At 37.9% G+C, this 25,335-nt stretch overlaps 1 protein-coding gene across 17 annotated transcripts in view; it reads right to left on the bottom strand.

Moving 5' to 3' along the window:
* Positions 1-25,335, bottom strand: part of LOC127853111 (phosphatidylinositol 4-kinase alpha-like) — a 190,812-nt gene that overhangs the window by 45,478 nt on the left and 119,999 nt on the right. For 13 of the 17 annotated variants that reach the window (XM_052387420.1, XM_052387411.1, XM_052387427.1 and 10 more), the window contains 10 exons: positions 24,746-24,816; positions 23,891-24,015; positions 22,969-23,050; positions 20,863-20,946; positions 19,819-20,028; positions 18,784-18,807; positions 17,120-17,212; positions 14,448-14,532; positions 10,792-10,827; positions 2,550-2,609 (listed from right to left, as the gene is read on the bottom strand). In XM_052387420.1, coding sequence (XP_052243380.1) covers positions 2,550-2,609; positions 10,792-10,827; positions 14,448-14,532; positions 17,120-17,212; positions 18,784-18,807; positions 19,819-20,028; positions 20,863-20,946; positions 22,969-23,050; positions 23,891-24,015; positions 24,746-24,816 — 870 coding nt within the window. The remainder of the gene's footprint in view (positions 1-2,549; positions 2,610-10,791; positions 10,828-14,447; positions 14,533-17,119; positions 17,213-18,783; positions 18,808-19,818; positions 20,029-20,862; positions 20,947-22,968; positions 23,051-23,890; positions 24,016-24,745; positions 24,817-25,335) is intronic. The other 4 variants (XM_052387348.1, XM_052387449.1, XM_052387354.1 and 1 more) reach the window with 3 other exon arrangements.

The raw sequence follows: 25,335 nt of genomic DNA, 5'->3' as shown, positions 1-25,335 counted from the left end.
TGATCAGCCTGACAGTTTAATGTATGCGCAAAAAGTATTGTTCCTGATCAGCCTGTCAGTTTAATGCATGTGCAGGAAGTAATGTCCCTGATCAGCCTGTCAGTTTAATGTATGTCCAGGAAGTATTGTCCCTGATCATCCTGGCAGTTTAATGTTTGTGCAGGAAACATTGTCCCTGATCAGCCTGACAGTTTAATGTATGTGCAGGAAGTATTGTTCCTGATCAGCCTGACAGTTTAATGTATGTCCAGGAAGTATTGTCCCTGATCATCCTGGCAGTTTAATGTATGTGCAGGAAGTATTGTTCCTGATCAGCCTGACAGTTTAATGTATGTCCAGGAAGTATTGTTACTGATCAGCCTGACAGTTTAATGTATGTGCAGGAAGTATTGTCCCTGATCAGCTTGACAGTTTAATGTATATGAAGCAAGTACTGTCCCTGATCAGCCTGTCAGTTTAATGTTTGTGCAGGAAGTATTGTCCCTGATCAGCCTGTCAGTTAAATGTATGTGCAGGAAGTATTGTCCCTGATCAGCCTGACAGTTTAATGTATGTGCAAGAAGTATTGTTCCTGATCAGCCTGACAGTTTAATGTATGTCCAGACAGTATTGTCCCTGATCAGCCTGTCAGTTAAATGTATGTGCAGGAAGTAGTTTCCCTGATCAGCCTGGCAGTTTAATGTATGTGCAGGAAGTATTGTCCCTGATCAGCCTGTCAGTTTAATGTTTGTGCAGGAAGTATTGTCCCTGATCAGCCTGTCAGTTTAATGTATGTGCAGGAAGTATTGTTCCTGATCAGCCTGACAGTTTAATGTATGTGCAGGAAGTATTGTCCCTGATCAGCCTGACAGTTTAATGTATATGTAGGAAGTATTGTCCCTGATCAGCCTAACAGTTTAATGTATGTGCAGGAAGTATTGTCCCTGATCAGCCTGTCAGTTTAATGTATGTGCAGGAAGTATTGTCCCTGATCAGCCTGTCAGTTTAATGTATGTGCAGGAAGTATTGTCCCTGGTCAGCCTGACAGTTTAATGTATGTGCAGGAAGTATTGTCCCTGGTCATCCTGTCAGTTTAATGTATGTGCAGGAAGTAGTTTCCCTGATAAGCCTGGCAGTTTAATGTATGTGCAGGAAGTATTATCCCTGATCAGTCTGTCAGTTTAATGTATGTGCAGGAAGTATTGTCCCTGATCATCCTGACAGTTTAATGTTTGTGCAGGAAGTATTGTCCCTGATCAGCCTGACTGTTTAATGTATGTGGAGGAAGTATTGTTCCTGATCAGCCTGTCAGTTTAATGTATCTGCAGGAAGTATTGTCCCTGATCAGCCTGGTTTAATGTATATGCAGGATGTATTGTCCCTGATCAGCCTGTCAGTTTAATGTATGTGCAGGAAGTATTGTCCCTGATCAGCCTGTCAGTTTAATGTATGTGCAGGAAGTATTGTCCCTGATCAGCCTGACAGTTTAATGTATGAGCAGGAAGTATTGTCCCTGATCAGCCTGACAGTTTAATGTATGTGCAGGAAGTATTGTTCCTGATCAGCCTGTCAGTTTAATGTATGTCCAGTAAGTATTGTCCCTGATCAGCCTGTCAGTTTAATGTATGTCCAGTAAGTATTGTCCCTGATCAGCCTGGCAGTTTAATGTATGTGCAGGAAACATTGTCCCTGATCAGCCTGACAGTTTAATGTATGTGCAGGAAGTATTGTCCCTGATCAGCCTGGCAGTTTAATGTATGTGCAGGAAGTATTGTCCCTGATCAGCCTGACAGTTTAATGTATGTGCAGGAAGTATTGTCCCTGATCAGCCTGGCAGTTTAATGTATGTGCAGGAAACATTGTCCCTGATCAGCCTGACAGTTTAATGTATGTGCAGGAAGTATTGTCCCTGATCAGCTTGACAGTTTAATGTATATGAAGCAAGTTCTGTCCCTGATCAGCCTGTCAGTTTAATGTTTGTGCAGGAAGTATTGTCCCTGATCAGCCTGTCAGTTTAATGTATGTGCAGGAAGTATTGTCCCTGTTCAGCCTGGTTTAATGTATATGCAGGAAGTATTGTCCCTGATCAGCCTGGCAGTTTAATGTATGTGTAGGAAGTATTGTTCCTGATCATCCTGGCAGTTTAATGTATATGCAGGAAGTATTGTCCCTGATCAGCCTGTCAGTTTAATGTATGTGCAGGAAGTATTGTCGCTGATCAGCCTGGTTTAATGTATGTGCAGGAAGTATTGTTCCTGATCAGACTGTCAGTTTAATGTATATGCAGGAAGTATTGACCCTGATCAGCCTAGTTTAATGTATGTGCAGGAAGTATTGTCCCTGATCAGCCTGGTTTAATGTATGTGCAGGAAGTATTGTTCCTGATCAGCCTGTCAGTACGTGCTAATCAGAGACGACACTTTCGGCTTTAAATGTATTTTTCATATTAAAGATGACTCTTCTTAACAAAAATACAGTAATCGGCACTGGCTAATCTGGAATGACACTTTATGCAAATTCCTTTAACCCAGTTTTCTCACAGTGCAATTCATATATCCTCTATGTGTTACCGTTCATGCTGACAAGAAGGGAGGTCACTCTGAACATGGCCTGCTTGCATTCCTCCACATCTACAAATAGAATGCACATCCATCTGTCAGTGCTTTCAGGAAACTGGGAGTAAAAATTAAGGCTCAAAATAAGTCTGAAATCTAGGACTGGCACATCAAAAGAAAATTGTGTTCTCACACATGGAAAATAAAACAAAAGGAAACCAGAACTTTACTGGTATACAACCAATAGCGGAAGAAACAAGAAACCGTCGGAGACGGGTGATACCCCCAAAGGTTTTTTTGTCACAATATTGCTTTATATATTCAGATATAAGGAAACGTCTTGAGGGGCATAACTTTGGACAAAATAATACTATGGATGGTTTAGCAACTTAAAAATTTCAAAGGGCCATAACTCTCTAAATAAATCATCTAACCAGAACCCAAAAATAACATACGCATCTCCTCAAGGTAGTTAAGCTTCCCATACAGCTTCATTGAATTCCAGTCAGTAGTTGGGGAGAAATAGCCCGGACAAGAATTGCACTATATGTACAGTTTATAGAAAATTTCAAAGGGCCATTACTCTGTGAAAAATCATCTGACCATAACCGGCTGATAATATGCACATCTCCTGTTGGTAGTGAAGCTTCCCAAAAAGTTTCATTGAATTCCCGTAATAAGTTGCTGAGAAATAGCTCGGACAAGAATTGCACTAAATGTACAGTTAATGGAAAATTTCAAAGGGCCATAACTCTGTGAAAAATCATCTGACCATAACCGGCTGATAATATGCACATCTCCTCTTGGTAGTGAAGCTTCCCATAAAGTTTCATTGAATTCCAATCATTAGTTGCTGAGAAATAGCCCGGACAAGAATTGCACTATATGTACAGTTAATGGAAAATTTCAAAGGGCCATAACTCTGTGAAAAATCATCCGACCAGAACCCGCTGATAATATGCACATCTCCTCTTGGTAGTGAAGCTTTCCATAAAGTTTCATTAAATTCCGGTCATTAGTTGCTGAGAATTAGATTAGTGTTTCCTCTTTAGATTTCATGTCCTTTCCAGATGTTGCAACATATTTTTGGGATTTAAATGAAGTCCTGCATTGAGGCACTTAAGTATCCTAAAATTGCTAAATGTAGGACTTATAACATAAGATATATAGTGAACTTGCTGAGATTATAAATCTTGTGTCCTTATTTTTTTTTCCAGATGCACTTTATTTCATAATTATCATTTTTTATTATCAAGATTTTCTTGTGCTAACCTGTCATCTTCTATTATGTTAAATAAACAAATAATGTTTGAAGCAAAACAGCATTTTTGCATGTTTTTTTAACTAATATTTATTTAATGTTTAAGACATTGTAAGTAAAAACAATATATAAATTTGAAATTATTGATAATTATGCAGATTTATCACATGTTTTATTAATTAAAATAAATCTTGGGCCAATAACAAGCCTTCCATATGTTGAATTTGTGCTCATGCGCACGAGTTCAATCCCCAACAAAGCATGACATGCCACATGCTAACAAAAGCTAGTAACTGCTGTATTTTTATTAAAAAAACATGTTTAAAATAGTTAGTGGTCAATGCAAATACTTGTCAAGCACACAGGTGCATAAAACAAATTTTTTAAATAAAATTCATTTTAATTATTAAATACTTACCTGTTATCGTATGCTTATACTTTCCAAGGGGAAATAACTCATCCGGAATTTTAACTGGGAATCCGCCACCTCAATACCGTAATACAGGCCAGGTTAAACATAGTGCAATGCAACCTAGCCAAAAATCGGTAACCAACCCTCAATATTCTTTCAATATATATACAAAAATATTAATCGAATAGCGGGGTGGGAGGTGGGACTTACCGATAACAGGTAAGTATTTAATAATTAAAATGAATTTTATTTAAAAAATTTGTTTTAATGTCATAAATACTGACCTGTTATCGTATGCTGATTTTGCAGCTGCGGTGGGAAGGTTCGTATATATTTTCCCAACACAGTAGAACCCATAAACAGGGTTATCAGCTAATGATATCAAGTAATCTTCGTTAAAACGGTATAAATTATGACTTCTCGGACAGAGTAATATGTCTATGTCGTAAAGAAGACACTACCGTTAGTGAAACCACAACAAGCCCAAACGTATACAAATTGTATTGTTGGCACTTCAGAAAACGAAGATAAAAAGATGACAAGGTGGTCGGATTCCTCCAGTAAACAGCTTAGAGCACGTCAAAAAGTGGGGTGTGATTAATATATGCCCACAAAACAGACAGAGCTCTTAATTCATGCGGTCAGATCCTAAAAAGGAATGAATCCTTAGAAAGGATAAGATTAACTTTCCTTAGTCGAGGTCTAACCCCGAGAAATAGAAGCCGCAGACACATCTCCCCCCCCCTTTTTTGGGGAAATGAAGAGTGTCTTTGAGAACCTCGAATGGACTTCTGACTAACACTGCTGAGATAGAACTTCAAAGCCCTGATTGCCCAAAGAAGTTTATCCTCATCTTCATGACTACCAGTTTAAGAAAACTTGGAAACTTGAAGGTAGAAGCCATATAGAGGACTTGATATTAAGCAAGGAATCCTGGCTGACACAACAAAGTGAAAACGACAATAGATCCAACTGGAATTGGTCGTATTCAACAGAAAAAGCATGAATTTCACTTCTCTGTATCGTAAAAGCCATAATAAGAAGGAAAACCGTCTTAAAATTATATTGGAACTGTTAATAAGCCTGATGAAAAAGGTTCATAAGGAGCTCATTAAGCATCCCAACATGTTACACAAGTCAAAACCGCTTAAGAAGGTAAAGGAACGAAAAACATAGTGTTGACGTTCCATAGTTTGGATCAGTTCCAAAATAGGTAAGACAGCACAGAGTTGCGATGACTTACACAAAACAAGGTATACGAAAGCATAATCTCTATCCTTTGATGAAGAAAAGAACAAATTTCTTATCATCAAGAAAAAGATGAGAAAAACCTCTATGTATCTAGCAGAGTGATTAAGGTAATAACTATGCTCTCAATTACCCAGTAAAAAATGAATTTCCATAGAACCTTTATACAGTTCTGATGGAATTATCCTTGCACAAGTAACAAGGATTGAAACTCTAACAGAAAAACGTTCTTCTGTAGAGATAACTAAAAGTTATTAATGGCCAGACATGAAGTGGCACATGTTTGGATCAGTAAAAATATGTCTCAGTGAGATATGATATTTGACCTGTGAAGAAGTTTCCTGAAAATAATTGTACAGGAGACTTAAAAGGTCGTAGAACCATAATCCCATGGTTCATTAAGTATATTTCATGAAATTATGGCAAAAACTCAGTTATTGCAAAAACTCACCAAGAAGGCAAGATATTCCAGTTTATGTCAATGGACGAATGTATAACAATCGCACACCCTGCTGGATCGATTTCTGTGAACTGCATTGTTGACGTTGTTCAGCATACCGGTATACACTGCGATATACGATCGCATAACGCTAATAACTAGCGTTTGATGATAAACAACATTCTTTGATATACTATGTACACCATGCAACTCGTCTGCAACTTCACTGCCGCGCATGCGCAATTACATTATTGAACCCAACGGAAAAAAAAAAAATTCGAAAGAAAGAACTGCAGGACAAAAGGTCCAACAGGGCGAGACGAACTGGTATGAGAAAGACGATAGAGAAAATTTGTTGTTCTTGCAAAGAACGAATAAGTTCCTGATTTCCAGTTACAAGGAGTGATAATATGATCACCTCCGTGTCTGTAAGTAAACCACGACCGATGTGTGATAGTTGAAACCATCACAAAGGAATCGTGAAAATGTGTTGTAAATGAAAAACAGCTATAAAGAATTTTCGCTTTTCAAGATGTAGATGTGCAGGTGATATTCGTTAGGATACCACATAATTGAGAAAATCAAGATACGTTGTTCTATGTGATCGTCCATAACCTTATCTGCTCACATCTGTATAAGATGTAAGGAAGGTTGTGGTAGAATAAACTATATTCTTGCCAAGATAATCTTCTAGTATAGACACCACTGAATAGTGGTAAATAATGACAAAAGGATGGAAATCTGTGTCATTAAATAATCCCGAGATTAATACAATTATCTTAAAAATAAAGCTGAAACGGACGTAAGAAAAGACGTCTCAGCAGAAGGACCGGTGACCGGACCGGTAAATACCGACCGGTGACCGGAACCATTTGTCAAGGATGGGTGGGCAAAGAAACCACGGCAAGCCGAACTTTCCCACTCCAAACACACTTGAAAATTGGTAGAATAGGACAGTGTTTAACACTTATAAGTTTATGACCTATCTACAGAATATAGCCTCTTCTTGAACCAATAACAGGCGCCTTTAAAATCCTGGATAATACAGGTCGCGAAGTCATCGATTTGCGAAGTACGGAAATATGATTGATAGTGGTACCTCCGGAATCGGAGGTGTGATGGCAGAAAAAGGTGAAAACCCTAGGGATAACCTTAAGCGGGTCCACGCTTGCCGGTAGAATGCATGGAAGTCTTAAATTCTGACTTGATTAATCCATTTACTTCAAGACTTCTAACCTGGACGAATTCCGAAAGGAATACGACCAGTTATAGGAAGACGGCCTGTTATGGCCAGAAGTGTAATAGAAGAATAACTTTAAGATGAGGTTCCTCCAGATCCTAGGATCTAAGATCTGAGTTCAATAGGTCCTAAGCCATCTACAAGACTGTAGCCGTCAATCTGATAGGCAATCCTATGTATCAGAACTCTTGTTGATTCCAGTAGCTTGAAAATATGCACTGCCGTAGGAGCAATAGAAAAGCAGAAGTCGATACAAATGTCGTCTTGCTAATCCTGCTAGCGTCATTAATGTGTCCCAACTGTTCCGTGACACTGACTGCAAAGTCTGTAGCCGACAGGTAAAGGCGGTTAAAACAATTCATCCTTCGGGTCTCGAACATAAATTAATAGAGGTCAAATAGTAATGTTCGACCTCAATGCTAGTCTCCGAGCCCACTTCAGCCGATCTATCTGCAAGACCAGTAGTCTGCATGTAGCCGGTTGAGATAGAAGTACAAATAACAGATATAGCATGATTTGGTAACCGTCGCCAGTAGAACATCAGTATTGAAAAACACAAAAAGTCATGTAGATTGTTGAATCCATAAAATATAGTATTCAATACAATCATAGCCAGGGGTATACAACTATGTAATGTAGACGATACCCGTGATACTAAAAATTGACCGATGAAAACACAGTGGAATACCGGTAATTGGTAAGTGGTGACCGAACCGGACAGGTCAATGACCGGTAACTGTAGCCCGGTGAACGGACCAGTCATAATATGACCGGTGACGTTACCAGTTAAAGACCGAAAAATGGTGGAATCCATATGGTCTGTTATCAATGTCAAGCACTGCTCGGAAAAGAAGATCATGCCAAAAAAAATCCAATCCGATGGCGATGAGACATCACTTATTCTGACCGGTGATCAGTGATCGGTGATATGACCGATGAATGGTGACCGATGTCCGGTGATCGGGACCGGTATAATATAACTGCGTCAGAATGGAAATATCTGGTGCAGAAGAATGACCATCCACGAAGTCATCTGATAATGTTAACCGGAAAACAACGGTAGATTATCAGTATTAATAGGCATAAGTGTCCTTGTAGTCGTAGTGGAGAAAAGAACAGCTTATCCCGAAGCCTGAATGTTAAACGAACTAGTGTTCGTATACAACTACGGCTCGGTGACTTCAACATGTGTGGATGCCATAAGAAGAACCATCACACGTGGAATGGAGACATGATATTCCTAAAGGAATAAAATGGAGAACGTCGATATGACCAGTAGGTTCATTAACGCCTACGTGAGAAGTGGCGACATCCATATAACTTCGATGCCGAAATATTGTTCGGCTACGCTGGAAATATTGTCTTCTACAATATTGTCTCCGTGAGCATTGACATGATCGCTTACGAGCGTATCAACGCCGAGAACTGCTCAATGAAGGAGAGGTATGTTCGATAACTATCCAGTGGTGCTCAATGCAGTCCGCTGATGTCTACGTGAAGGTTGACGGCGTCCTCGTTTCCTGCGATGTCGAGATCTGGATCGGCCGAGATGTGGATCGGCTGCGATGAGGCCGAGATCTTCTAGAATAACGTCTCCGTGAGTGACGACGTGATCGCTTACGAGAGCCGCGACGATGAGAACTGCTCGACGAAGAAGAGCGTGTCCGATGTCTAATCCTTGATGAAGACGATGTATTCAACGAAGAATAGGAGAATAATTCAATGAAGAAGACCGAGTTCTTCTTCTTGACCGGTGACTGGTGTTATCGGTGGCAGGCCTAACTGATGACTGTTGACCGGTGACCGGAGCGGTGATCAATGACCGGACCGGTGACCGGACCGGACCGTTGACATGACCGGACCGGTGACATGACCGGACCGGTGACATGACCGGTGACCGGACCGGACCGGTGACATGTACGGTGACCGGACCGGTGACATGACCGGTGACCGGACCGGTGACCGGACCGGACCGGTGATCAATGACCGGACCGGTGACCGGACCGGACCGGTGACCGGACCGGACCGGTGACCGGACCGGTGACATGACCGGTGACCGGACCGGTGACATGACCGGTGACCGGACCGGTGACATGACCGGTGACCGGACCGGACCGGTGACCGGACCGGACCGGTGATCAATGACCGGACCGGTGACCGGACCGGACCGGACCGGACCGGTGACCGGACCGGACCGGTGACCGGACCGGACCGGTGACATGACCGGTGACCGGACCGGACCGGTGACCGGACCGGACCGGTGACATGACCGGTGACCGGACCGGTGATCAATGACCGGACCGGACCGGTGACATGACCGGTGACCGGACCGGCCGGTCAGACGTCGATCAATGGTCCGTGATCAACGTCCCCGGTGACGTACCGGTCATATCATGACCAGTGTTGTCACCGGATAATGACCGTATGGCGGATGCCAAATGGTCCGGCATTGGTCGATGTCCTTGACCAATGCCATCGGGCAAAGACCGGCTGACGGGTGTCGCCATATGGTCTGATGTTGACCGACTGTCTAAGAGACTTAGCATAGTACGGTCGCGATCGTGCCCGATACCCGGTGACTGATACTGCAACTATCATCCATGATCTGCGAAGTCACCGGGTATTTATCCACTCTTGTTTCTGCGACCATCATGTAGTCGAATATATGAAAAACAAGAGCAAAGCATATTCAACCATAAACTGGTCACAGACCAGATTATCATACGGCACATAAAATCATTATTTGACCATAATGAAAATTATAATAATACTGCCGTAGATCATAAATTAAACAAAAGTTTAATTCAAAACAGATGAAAAATAAAATGACGATCAATTAGATTGTCATACGGAACGTTAAAATCATTATTGCACACAATGGCAAATGATAAACAATCTGTCAATAGAAGAACACGCTTTGCACGATCTCGTAACACATTAGAAGAACATGCTTTGCACGTTCTAGCAATGTATTAGAAGAGCACGTTTTGCACGTGGTCGTTCGCGCCTGAAAACACCCAGCATGGTAGAAATAAACCATTGTTCGATAAAAACAAGCATGGCTTACCTTTTACAAATGAAACAAAATCCATTAAATCCACACAAATTAATCCGAATGAGAAATAAAAAGATAAATAACACAATTTATCTATTCAAAACCCCAATCAACCAAGTGAAAAACAATATTTTAATTCAGAGCCGTAAAAGACACGTATACACCTGGTTGATCCGGAAAGAATATTGAGGGTTGGTTACCGATTTTTGGCTAGGTTGCATTGCACTATGTTTAACCTGGCCTGTATTACGGTATTGAGGTGGCGGATTCCCAGTTAAAATTCCGGATGAGTTATTTCCCCTTGGAAAGTATAAGCATACGATAACAGGTCAGTATTTATGACATTAAAACAAACATAGGATTAAGTAACACGGCTACACATAAGTATTTTATTTTACTGATATTATGCATAAGTAAGTGGGTTATTCGCCTGTAACATTTACAAAGCCATTTAAATGGTTAACAAATTTACATAACTGCAACATGAGGGCAGATTAGAGTAAACTTTCAAAAAGTTAATTCCCCAGTGCCAAGTAAAGAACGACACAGCAAAAGCGTAGATACAATGCAAAAGACAATACGTGCACTTGTATATTGCTTACCTCCAATGTTCAGCCTTAAAAACCTCTGTTTCTTAACTGTACAAAAGCAATCATGGGTACATAAACATCATGGTCACTAGCGGCATTAAACGTTGTCAAAACAGGGTGAGATCAAATAAAACAGAAGTTACTTGCAAGAATAAAATATTCCACAAAAAAAAAATAACTAGCAACAATTGCAATATAATTGTTCAATAAAAGCCTAATAAATGCCACTGTATTACAAAAATGCAAGTATCACATTCAGGAAAAAAATAGAAAGATACATGTGTAGTAAACTGAAGTGAAATAAATATCTTTGAAGAATTATTTCAGAACAAGTAGATTCTACAAGTTTATATGAGTAAGCAAATTTGCTCAACACACATGGCAGCCACAGGTGGTTAGCGTGTGGCTATGATATTAATTAATGAAAACATCATTTTGAATGATAAATTATCATATTATAATGAAAAATCCACTTTTCTGAAGAAAAAAAATTCACTATCAAATATATATATATAACAAGGTATCCAACTCAAAATCATCCGAAAACGGGGTGCATCGTTTTGAACAGCCATTACTTCATCAATTTTGCAGCGATTTTCATGAACCTGGTCTATATTCAACGCAGAAATGAATTTCCTTTCTGGACATATATATATATCTTGTAATATTTCTACACATGCTGGGTTAAATTTTAAGAAATAATGTGATACACAATTCGCTTGACCCAGTTAACATCGATTATACCGTATTTATGAATGAAATCTCCAGTTGTAAAGACACACCTTCGAATTGGACCAATGAAATCACTCTTGTGTTTAAAATGTCAGCTAGTTGAAATGTATGTAAACAAAGGTTTCAAAATGCGCTGGACAGTTAGTTTTGATGCATAATGCAACGGCAAGCACAGTAAGAATGTTTTTTCATACGTTTTATTGAATTATGGTATCGAGGTCCGTGAACTTTGCAGGAAAAATGCTCTTTAATCCGTGAAGATTTCAGTCATAAATACGGTCTGATCAATGTTAACTGGGTCACACGAGTTGTGCATCATATTATTTCTTATAAGTTGACCCAGTATTTGTAAAAATATTGCAAGACATATAAATTTCCAGAAAGGCAATTCATTTCTGCGATGAATAAGACAAAGATCGTGATACACCCCGTTTTCGGGTGATTTTGAGTTGGATACCTTGTTATATGTATATTTGATAGTGACATTTTTTTTTCAGAAAAGTTGATTTTTCGTTATTATATGATAATTTATCATTCAAAACGATGTTTTCACTAATTAATGTCATAGCCACACGCTAACCACCTGTGATGGCAGCCATGCTTTTCGACACACTACGATCATTTTCAAACTCATCCAAAATATCAAAACAGCACAATTTTTTCATGTATTTGAAAGTTTTGTGTGTGGGTCAACAAAAATATACGACATGTAGAGTGTACAAATAGTTTTACTACTGCTCATAAGGAAAACTGCCACATGGCACCATGTATTTCAATAGCATAGAACCATGTCTAACAAATGTACTTTTATTTGGCCTAGCAAACTAGTTTTTTACCCAATATTACCATGTTTCAAAAGTGCCCAAGATATTTTTGGGACAAATGCTTTGACCAAGTTTCATAAAGATTGTAAAATAAATGTGGCCTCTAGAGTGTTCAAAAGATTTTTCTTTACTTTTATCAGGTAACGAGTTTTGACCCTTAATGACCCAGTTAAAAGTCTGACATGATATCACTGGAAGAAATTCTCTAATTATGTTACATACAGATTTTATTTTAAATCTGTTCACAAGGTGACATTTATTTTGACATGTTTTGTGAATATGCAGCCTGTACTGTGTTAATTTTTTTTATAAGTTTTGTGTTTAATTTGAACCCTTTGAATTCAGCCTTCATGAAGATATCATTGGGACAAATGTCCCAACCAAGTTTTATGTGCAGTGGGCAATAATTTTTGCTTTTAGAGTATTCACAAGCTTTTTTCTTGTATTGACCTAGTGACAGAATTCTTAAACCTACATGATTCTTAATCAAAAGATATCACTGGGGCAAATCTTCAGACTAAGTTTCATGAAGACTGGGCTATAAATGGGGAATTTTACGGTGTTCACAAGCCTTTCCTTTAATCTGATCAAGTGACCAAATTATAAACCCTTTGTGACCACGTTTTAAAATTAGCAGGTATTTCATAGGGACAAACTTCCTTACCACGTTCCATCAAGATGAGGCCTCACAAGGTAAATTATGAAAACGCATGACAAAAGACTGACAATATAGGTGATAACAAAAGCTCTTCATTAACATATTTTATATGAACAAAATTATATGCAAAAGCCTCAGTAAATTTGGATTCTTAAACCGGACAACAATAAGTCAGAGTCTTTGCACTCTAACCATTTAAGTATCTTCCATTGGATGAGCTTTTACTATTACATACATGAATATATACCGGTCTCAGAAAATATTTATTTCATTCAGGACAAAATAGCAATTCAATCACCAGTTCAAAAGCGTATCAAAATATGTTTAAAACATGGATAAGCAGTAACAGTTAACAAGTTCTTTACCCCAAAAGCTTCTCCAAGCAACATGTATCATAGATGATCAATGTTATTTATCCTAATGCAAACTGTCATTTAAGAGGAAGTTTTAAGGTGCACTTTTTTTTAAACCCATACACCATGAGGTCAATAACAAAGAACAAATAGATATTCAGGAAAATAACTCACTTACAAGGGACAAAATTGTCACAAAACCAGGTTTTCATTGTGAAAAAAAAATCTGATAAAGGGAGAAACTGAACTTTTGAAATGAACAAACAAAATTAACCCCCTTTGTAAGTTTGTTTTTAAAAAAAATCTATTTTTAGTCGTGGCGACCTTGACATTGGAGATATTGACGTGATTCTTTCGTGCGACACACCGTCCCATGATGGTGAACAAATGTGCCAAATGATTTTAAAACCTCACAATGAATGACATAGTTATGGCCAGGACAAGCTAATTTATGGCCATTTTTGACCTTTGAACTCAAAGTGTGACCTTGACCTTGGAGATATCGACGTAATTATTTCGCGCGACACACCGTCCAATGATGGTGAACAAATGTGCCAAATGATTTTAAAATCTGACAATGAACGACATAGTTATGGGCCGGACAAACTTGTTCCGCCCGCCCGCCAGCCCGCCCGCATTCGCCAATCTAATAACCAGTTTTTTCCTTCGGAAAACCTGGTTAAAAATCATCATGAGAGTAGTGTCGTCACGGATAAGCTAGAGCAGTCCACGCAGGCTTATCAGGGACGACACTTTCCTTATCTATGGAATTTTTTGTCAAAAAGGAAATCTCTTTTCTAAACAAAAATCCAGTCTCAGACTCGGTAGAAAGTTTCTTTCCTGATTACCCTGATTTATATGGGGCACTTAACGCAATGAACAAAGCTCAGTTGTCCTAAAACGCGGCTAATATATTTTTTGAAGAGAAAAATAGTATCTCTGTAGGTCCAACAATGTTTTCTTGAAAGAATCTCTCTTTAGAACATATATGTGTTTTGAAGTAAACAGAAAGTTCCTCAATGAAATAAAAGTATCTCTTGTTGATCCATATCCCATAGTTGTACAAGATACCCCCCCCCCCCAAACTATCCACAATCATACCTGTCTCTTTGCAGGCCAGCTCCAGTCTCTCACAGAGAATCTTCACCAGCTCCTGGTCTCCACATATGCTTCTCATTCCACTGATCTGGTACAGAAACACATTCACTATGAAAGTCACTAAACACATTCACTATGAATATCACTAAACAAGCTTCATGTTTGCTTTGTGTGTGTGTGCTTGTGTGTGTGTGTGTGTGCGTATGTGTGTGTGTGTGGTTTATTATATGATTGTAGCATATATCCAGGGTTTAAAGTAAAGAAACATGGGGAACATGAATGGCCATGAAATTTACATGTATATATTTTATAATAGTATATAAGAGGTATTACACTTTATATAAAAAACAGGGACATGACTTTTTAGCAGAAAAACAACAAGACAGCAATCTGATAGGGGGAGAAAAAAAAACAATTTTCAAAACAGTGGCCTTTTAAAACCTGTTTACAATAGAAAAATTTAAAATAACTGTAATTGCTGAAACATGTCACGTTGGATCACATCAGGTCACATTGCATGCCTTTAAGGTTGCATAAAACACACAATATATTTTTCGTGACGCATTAAACCAATATTAAGACACCTTAACATAATTATCAACTTTTAAAGCCACATGTCCAGATGAACTGCTGCCTTATGATCAACTTTTGAAGACACAGGTCCAGATGGTCCCCTGTCTAATGCTGAACTTTTAAAGCCACATGTCCAGTTGAACCGCAGCATAAGGATCAACTTTTAAAGCCACATGTCCAGTTGAACCGCTGCATAAGGATCAACTTTTAAAACCACATGTCCAGTTGGTCAGCTGCCTAATGATCAACTTTTAAAGCCGCATGTCCAGATTGACTGCTGCCTAATAATCAACTTTTAAAGCCACAGGTTCAGTTGGTCAGCTGCCTAATTATAAACTTTCAAAGCCACAAGTCCAGTTGGACTGCTGCCTTATGATCAACTTTTAAAGCCAAGGTCCAGATGGTCCCCTGCCTAATGATCAACTTTTTAAGCCACATGTCCACTTGAACCACTGCCTAAGGATCAACTTTTAAAGCCACAGGTCCAGTTGGACCACTGCCAAATGATAAAATTTTAAAGCCCCATGTCCAGTTTCACCGCTGCCTAATGAGCAACTTTTAAAGCCACATGTCCAGATTGATTGCTGCCTAATGATCAACTTTTAAAGCCACATATCCTGTTGGATCGCTGCCTAATGAGCAACCTTCAAAGCCACATGTCCAGATTGACCGCTGCCTAATGATCAACTTTTAAAGCCACATGTCCAGTTGGACCGCTGCCTACGGATCAACTTTCTGTCCAGTAAGACCGCTGCCTAATGATCAATTTGTAAAGCCACTTTTTCAGTTGGATTGCTGCCTAAGGATCAACTTTTTAAGCCATATGTCTTTTGGACCGCTGCCTAAAGATCAACTTTTAAATCCACATGTCCAGTAGGACGGCTGCCTAATGATCAACTTTTAAATCCACATGTCCAGTTGGACCACTGCCTAATGAGCAACTTTTAAAGCCACATGTCCAGTTGGACCACTGCCTAATGAGCAACTTTTAAAGCCACATGTCCAGATTGACCGCTGCCTAGTGAACAACTTTTAAAGCCAAGTGTCCAGTTGGATCGCTGCCTAATGATCAACTTTTAAAGCCACAAGTCCAGATGGACCGCTGCCTTATGATCAACTTTTAAAGCCACAAGTCCAGTTGGACCCCTGCCTAATGATCAACTTTTAAAGCCACAGGTCCAGATTGACTGCTGCCTAATGAGCAACTTTTAAAGCCACAAGTCCAGTTGGACCGCTTTCTAATGATCAACTTTTAAAGCCACAAGTCCAGTTGGACCCCTGCCTAATGAGCAACTTTTAAAGCCACATGTCAAGTTGGACCGCTGCCTAATGATAAAATTTTAAAGCCACGTGTCCAGTTTGACCGCTGCCTTAGGATCAACTTTTGAAGCCACATGTCCTGTTGGACTGCAGCCTTAAAATTGTATTGTCGTTCCCAAATTGTTTCCCATCATAACCATTGATTGTGAATATTATATTCACAAAACAAAACTTAAAAGTAATTTCCAATTATTTTATTCAGCAAATTACTTAAAAACCAATACATGACTTTATGCATGTTACCAAGTATATTATGCTCTAAAACAAATAATGAACGGCAATATAACTTTGCAAAATGATAAAAGTTATGCTTCCAATGATAAAAATAACAAAATAACAAGAGCTGTGTTTGTGAAACACAATGCCCCCTACTGCACTTTGAAGCCAGATATTTTGACCTTGAAGGATGACCTTGAACTTTCACCACTCAAAATTTACAACTCCATAAGATACACATGCATGCCAAATATCAAGTGGCTATCTTCAATTATGACCAAGGTTAAAGTGTTGGGACAGACACACACAATGACAGACAGACAGACAGATGCAAAGACAGACAGATAGGCCAAAAACAATATACCCCCGATCATTCGATCCGGGGGCTTAAAAATGAAAGTAGATAAACCTCTTAACACTCATGTAACCAATTTTTCAAGACAGGGCCTCCGTGAAACTCTCCATTGATTGTTTAAACAATATTGCTAGTTACAGATACATTGTACTTGGACAAGCCCATTCTTGTCCTCTCAGACTAATGTTACTATGTAGCCCCGGATTCCCACCTCTCCCATAAATCTGCTCCTCAGACTCAAGTTGGCCATGAAGCTCGAGCTGTCAGATGTCACACATTTGGGCCTCCTCTCCAGGGTGGAGCTCTACAAACATACATTCTCCCATCAACAACCTGAGCCTCATTCTGGCACAATTGTGTCTCGTTCTGAGAAAACTGGGCTTAATTCAAGTGCATAAAGTGTTGTCCCTGATTAGCCTGTGCGGACTGACGGGCTAATCTGGGACGACACTTTACGCACATGAATTAAGCCCAGTTCTCTCAGAAAAAGACACAATTAGGCTTGACGCATGTGCCTAAAAATTTGCCCATATAAGCCTGTAAAGTCAGCAAAAACAAATCAGGGACAACACTTTCCGCTTAAACTTGATTTTTATAAGAGACATCCTTTAAACAAAACATACCATACAAGCAGAAAATGTAGTCCTTGATTAGTCTATGTGGACTGCAAATGCTAATCTGGGACGACACTTTAAGCACATGTTTTAAGCCCAGTTTTCCCGACACGCAACAAACATCATCGTACATTGATATCTTGTACATAACATACCCAACAAACATCATCGTACATTAATATCTTGTACATAACATACCCAACAAATATCATCATACATTAATATCTTGTACGTAACATACCCAACAAATATCATCGTACATTGATATCTTGTACATAACATACCCATCAAATATCATAGTACATTGATATCTTGTACATAACATACCCATCAGGGTCAAAAACATATGTTCTCAGTACAGAATTCCAGTTTCTGCATCACAGCATTTCAGCACAGAACACACAAAAATCATAGCACCATTCAAAAACAACATTTCTTATTAAAAAAACTCATCAGAAAATGTTTTGGTTAAGATATACACATTCAAAATAAAAAAAATGTTTTAGCATTATCCAATATAGTATATTATAAATATTATAAATAAATTATTCATTAATCATACTCTTATATTACACATTGTGAGAATGTGTTAAAACAATCATGTTTAAATGTAACAGCAGAAATCAGTTCAACATATTCTATAGAATTTGCATTTTTACTGCCATTATACCTATATCATTCTAACAAATATAAATTTCAAATGCAAACATTATCTTTTTCTGAGCACTAAAAATACTGATTATCAACTGGTGTATTAGGTATCTAGAAATGTCTTGCAATATAGAAACATGGTACCCTTGCTGAAAATAATTCATTTCCCCAATACACAGATAATTATCGGCAACTTATTAAACTTGTACATTGTATGAGTTCTTATGCTAGAAGAAATCTATGCAAATAAAACTTTGTAGATCTTGCATTTTTCATGCAAGGACATGCCAGTCAGCTAAATATGAATCAGAAACCCCATAAAAGCTTACCAAAGAAATTAATGCGAATTGAGCTAAATAAAGGTGTAATTTTCTTCCTATGCATTGAAACCAGGGTATAGTTAATTAGTTGTCATACATGCGGAGAATATAGGGAATGGGAGATGTTTTAAAATCATTCAAAAAGGGAAAGGTGATATTAATATGGCAACAAAACAATGTTTCAGCAAAAGAACTTAAGTGTTTTGATTAGATATTCATATTCCACACAAATGGGAAACACAAGATATTATACGGAGAGATATGCATAATGATAAACCAAGGATACATACTCTGAGCAAAGGGTCATCGTTCTCCTGTTAGGATACAACACACACGTTACTAAATACACTCAGCATGCAGTGCCATGTTAACGTTTAAATTGGTTACCATTGTAAAATACCGGTCCACAGATTTGTTACTTGATACACAATGATAAAGGTGATCAAGATTTACAATGGCAAAGATGATCAAGATTTATAATGACATAGGTGGTCCAGCTATACAATCACGGTGATTCGACAAAACGTGTCTTCTAATCTGTTGAAGAAATTTAACTACAGCAGTATATGGAAAACCGCTACACACCCTGGCAGCTATGTTTCTTCACAAGAAAGGAATCATTTTGAAGAACAAATGATCTCAGCATGTTTCATTATCATTGAGCAAACTTATTACTTGTAAAGTGTTTACAAGCTTTTTCTTTCAAATGACCTTGTGACCTCACTATTTACATGTATTCAAATGACCCAGTTTTATCTCTACTGAGCTTTCATTGGCACAAATCTTTTGACAAGGTTTTGTAAAAATTGAGCAATAAATGATGCCATTTGTGTGCTTAGAAAGTTAATGTTGACAACAAATGACAGACGAAAAACAACGAACATCACACAAAAGGGGATCAAAACAGCTCACTGGTAAGCTAAAAATTAGCATGCCAAAAATTCAAAATTGCCTTCATGTGTTAATTTGTATTCTTTCATGCAAACATAAAGGAGTAGAAAAAAAAATTTAGATTGAATTTAATGACAAATAGATTTACATTTGTGTGCATTTACAGGAAAATCAGACACTATAATATCCATATATCTATTATATTATAAAGTGCTGAGTGAAAAGAATAAATATATGTTGAACTATTATACTTATTAGTGAGCTATCAAATATTACACATTATAGCTATAAAATAAATTTTTGGACAGAGGGAGCACTAATTGCGTTCATTGGGGGATATTCACAAAACTTCTTAAATAACTCTTAACAAGTGGCACCAATCTTAAAGAAGCTCGGTGAATATCGGTCCAGCAGTAACTTAGTGAAAGGCTCACCCCAAGTGCGGCTGCATTCTTGTTATATCCAGCGTAGTTGAGGACACTCTCCGTTGCCAGGGCGAGGCCCGAGTGCTGAAACAAGGCCTGGGAAGTGTTCTCTATCTCCAGCAGGTACTCCATCAGGTGTGAGCGCGTGGCCTGGGGAGCCCATTTCATCGACTCCTGCAGGATCTGGGAGCTACGAGCCGCAAAGTCCTTCACAGTAGCCTACAGGTGAACACAGTAGCCTACAGGTGAACACAGTAGCCTACAGGTGAACACAGTAGCCTACAGGTGAACACAGTAGCCTACAGGTGAACACAGTAGCCTACAGGTGAACACAGTAGCCTACAGGTGAATTAGTGAGATGATAGGGCAGAGTATGTGTAGATCACATATAGCCTACACTGTAAGCTTTTATACACATTGCAACTAAACTCTTTTTTCTTATAGTCAAACATAAGGATGCATACAAACTATTGAAAGAAAAACTTCAAGATTATTCCATAGCATTCCCATGATACAGCTCAGTTTTCCATGATATTATCTTTACAACATAAGGATGCATACAAACTACTGAAAGGAAAACTTCAAGATTATACCATAGATGATATTATCTGTACAAACTAAACCCAGAATAGCAATATAATTTTAATGGATGTTATGCTTTGCAAGCAACATTACTGGATGTGGTAAAATAGAATTTTGTGTACATGTTTCGTATCCCCAAAAAACTGACTTGCATCTTATATAATATTACAGCCTTTCTTGTATTGCCAAAATATATAAGACATGACTATCCAAACTAAGAATTTTGATTTTTCTGTCTAAAACATTTCAATGAATTTAATCGAAGATTATATGAAGTAACAAGCATGTTCAAGGTGTTCATGATTTTTTTCTAATATCTTATTATTTTTAAGTCCATTTTCCAATATCTTCCTAGATCTGAACGCACTCCTAACATGACAAAATATGACACAAAACCTCAACTCATTATAAGGGCATCAAATAAACACATTTTAAAACAGTGTTCAAAGTTTTGTTCCATATGTCAATTACTTCTCTTTCCATCATGTTGTCTTTGACACGGAGGATGTAGTCTGACCTGGGAACCTGGAACTCTGGAGCATGCTGGTGTGGATCCTGTGTTGTCAAACATCAGTAACATGTTGTTAAACATCAGTAACATGTGTATAAGCCTTGATCTAGGATGACCCAGTTTAACCCTTTGCATGCTGGGAAATTTGTCATCTGCTAAAATGTTGTCTGCTAAATTTCTAAAATTCGCATTTTCTGCGATTTTTTTCAAAGAATACTATCAAAATAGCAAACAGTTTGGATCCTGATGAGACACCACATTCTGTGGTGTCTCATCAGGATCCAAACTGTTTGCAAAGGCCTTCAAAATTTTGTTCCAGCACTGAAAGGGTTCAGGTGTGTGTGTACAGTGTTATCCCTGATTAGCCTGTCTTCACAGGCTGATTGGGGATGACACTTAGTTTTCATGGATTTTTTGTGTTACACTTAACGAAAATTCTGTTGAGGCAAAGTGTTTCCCCGGCAAGTCTTTTAAGAAATCACAGGCTAATCTGGAACCACACTAAATGCATTCAAGCCCATTTCCCACAGCACAGCTGATATTTAACTAAAGAGAAACCTATACATATAAGTAATAATGTGCACAATCAAATAATGCAGGTCTTTGACCAGCAATCTATTGTTTATCTTACATCATTTACACGCTTGTCTTATACTGATATTTGTATGGGGCTTTGGTCAAGGCATATAGTTAAAATATTGATGAAATGAGGGATATGTGTCTTAAGTTAACAGCATGAATTTAACTGGATCAGAAATTTCTCATAAAAAAACCTACTCTCATAACAAATCATGCAATACTGATTAATCATGGTTTTAATTATCAATGTTCTATTTCCTTTTTCATTCTTGGCAGGAAACCATACATCAATAGTCCCGTTATTCAGTAAAGTGTAAGGATTTTTATTACACAACAAATGTACACAAAGAAGAAATCCTCCAGATCAAGACACATTTTAAATGTGAGATCACTTGTTACCGCAAACCTGTACATGTGAGATCACTTGTTACCTTAAACCTGTAAATGTGAGATCACTTGTTACCCCAAACCTGTAAATGTGAGATCACTTGTTACCTTAAACCTGTAAATGTGAGATCACTTGTTACCATAAACCTGTAAATGTGAGATCACCTGTTACCTTAAACCTGTAAATGTGAGATCACTTGTTACCATAAACCTGTAAATGTGAGATCACCTGTTACCTTAAACCTGTAAATGTGAGATCACTTGTTACCATAAACCTGTAAATTTGAGATCACTTGTTACCGTAAATCTGTAGCTGAGGTAACCATTGAGAGGAGTTGGTCTGTATTTAATATAAGGAACACGGCAATTAAATGCATGTGCATAAAGTGTGGTCCCAAATCAGCATAAGCAGTCTGTACAGACTCATCATTGACCACTCTTTCCACATAAACTGGACTTTGGCTATGAAGAGACTTCCTTAAAAAAATACTTTCAAAGCCAAACCTGTCATACCTGATTAGCCTTTGCAAAGTGCACAAGCTAATCTGGGATCACACTTAATGATCATGCATTAAAGCACAAGCTAATCTGGGATCACACTTTATGATCATGAATTAAAGCACAAGCTAATCTGGGATCACACTTTATGATCAAGTGCACAAGCTAATCTGGGATCACACTTTATGATCAAATTGCACAAGCTAATCTGGGATCACACTTTATGATCAAGTGCACAAGCTAATCTGGGATCACACTTTATGATCAAGTGCACAAGCTAATCTGGGATTACACTTTATGATCAAGTGCACAAGCTAATCTGGGATCACACTTTATGATCATGCATTAAAGCACATTTTCTCAGCAGGAGGCTCATATCATTTCTTGTTATATGTGAACATGGAAAAAAAGTGCATCCATACACAAATATTATTTAAATAAGACAAATAAATACTAAAATTATCAATGAAATCAATATAAACTGATTAAGCAGCATATTAATATTACAATTTAATATGTTTCAAAGATTCTTATTTTACTAAAACAGTATATTAAGTATATGTACAGTAGTCTGTAAATGAGGCAATTCATTTATAATTTACCACTTCAAGTGATTTGGATAACAGCTGTAAGATGTCCAGCATTGTCTTCAACACATTCCCACTCCACAACAAATGAGGAAACCTATAAACGAAGAAGCCATTAAAACAGTAAACAAAGGCCAAATGCTGTTGGAAGCTCATTAGAAACCCAAAAGAGCTGACAGAGGTTTTGATCATGTTTTGTGATGTTGTGAAATAAATGTGACTTCTGATGTTGCTTATTACCCAGAACAATTATTGAACTTTGCTTTTACCCACAACCATTTTTTAACACGGTCATTATAAAAATTGTTCTAATCTTGTTTCAAACTGATTACAAACAAGTGTGACTTTTATTACAGTGTTACAAGGTTTCACTGAAAAAATGTAAGCAAAACAGCCCCAACCTCTGGTGGCCATGTGCTTCAATTGACATGATTTTAAAATGGACCTACAATGTGCATTCTAGAGTGTAAACAAGTGTTTTCTTTGATTTAAACTTGCTACCTAGTTTTTGACCTCACTTGACCCAGTTTGGAACTCAGATGAGACATCATTGAGACAAATGATCCGACCGAGTTTCATAAAGATTTGAAAATAAATGTGGCCTTTAGAGTGTAAACAAGGTAAATGTTGAGAATGCGTGACACACAATGAGCAGCTCAAAGGAAATCACTAGCTCACATTTTTAATAGGCTACTTAAAAATAATTTTTTATAAATTGTTTGAAATTAATTTCCCAATAATTAAAGCAATAAAATGGACAATGTGAATCGTAATTCTGCAATAAAGCTTTTTTTTTTAATCTTTAAAATAGTCTAAAACATTTGAATATGAACCTTCAAAATTTCATTTTTTTACATTTGTACAACTGTGTGATAACCACTTACTTTTCAAACACCAAAAAATTGTAATCTATGAAGATTTCGAGATGACTACCCACTTTTCTATGAGCATGATGAGGTACTTGTCAGCAACGCGTCTGATGCGACGGTGAAGGTGGTTAAACTTGACAAGCAGGAACTGGGCGTGAGTCTCCAACTCTTGCTCCCTCTCATCTGAGCGGCCCTGTCAGTGTAACACAAACATACAGAGCTTGGCATCAAGTTTTATGCACCATTTTCCCTAAAAAACGCCCCAATGATGCCATCTCACATTTTTGTTTAGCTTACCATATATACAATCGTTTAGCCTTGTAGTTTCAGGGAAACAGGTTTGAAGTTATTTTGCTTAAACAGTCAATATGAATTTGGTGTGGCCATTTTAGACCCCAAGGTCATAATTGAATGAAAGGTATCAGAGGACCACTAAACTATGCTACCTATGAAATATAACATGTTTGGATCTGTCTGAGGTGTACTTTCATTGCGGATGACGTCTGTATTTTCATCATCATTATTTAGCTGCAGTTCTAAGTAGAAAAAAAGGCAATAACTTTTGTACATTTCAACTTAGAGACAATATTACAAGAATACAATACAATTAAAATCTACAAAAAATAAAATAACAACAGATATATTTGTCAGAAACACAATGCCCCTTTTGCGCCGCTTTGAAGCCATATATTTGACCTTTGAAATTGAAGGATGAACTTGACCATGACCTTGCAGCACTCAAAATGTGCAGCTCCATGAGATACACATGCATGCCAAATATCAAGTTGCTATCTCCAATATTGCAAAAGTTATGACCAAGGTTAAAGTTTACAAACAGAAACACAGACAGACAGGCCAAAAACAATATACCCCGATCATTCGATCCGGGGGCATAAAAAGAATAACTAGGAGGATGAACTCACCCTTTCCTCTGTAATGTCCAGGAACTTTTCAAAGGCCTTGTCAGCAACCGCGGCTATACACTGCCACATCCCTGAAACATGCAGTGAAGGGTGAAAAACAAGACTAAGTAGGTACAAACCAAGCTCTGAGAAAACTGGATTTTATGCATGTGCGTTAAGTGTGGACCAAGATTATCTGGAAGGAAAAACTTTGCCTAGACTTAATTTTGGCTTTAATAGATCTTTAAAAAGAAAATTACATATATTCATAACAAGATTGTGTACCATATAAGGCGGTTTAGACTGCAAAGGCTTATCTCGGACAATACTCAATGCACATATAATAATCACAACTTTCCAAGAGCAGCTCATTTACATATATAGATTCATAACAATTTCCACCTACAATAATAAGCAGAAATGCAATTAAATATGTGTTAACGTTTTATTTTAATAATAATGTTTCAAGTACACATGATTATTTAACCAACACAATATAGGAAATTATGCTTTTTTTGGAATCTCTGATCTAAACTGGTATGCTTTATTTTAACTACAAACCATTTAAAAAATGTCATAAATAGTTTATTTATAGCCTAGCTTTTGCAAAT

Source organism: Dreissena polymorpha, chromosome 1 (assembly GCF_020536995.1).
Source record: "Dreissena polymorpha isolate Duluth1 chromosome 1, UMN_Dpol_1.0, whole genome shotgun sequence".
NCBI classification, from domain to species: domain Eukaryota; kingdom Metazoa; phylum Mollusca; class Bivalvia; order Myida; family Dreissenidae; genus Dreissena; species Dreissena polymorpha.
This window is presented reverse-complemented; position numbering and strand designations above follow the sequence as displayed.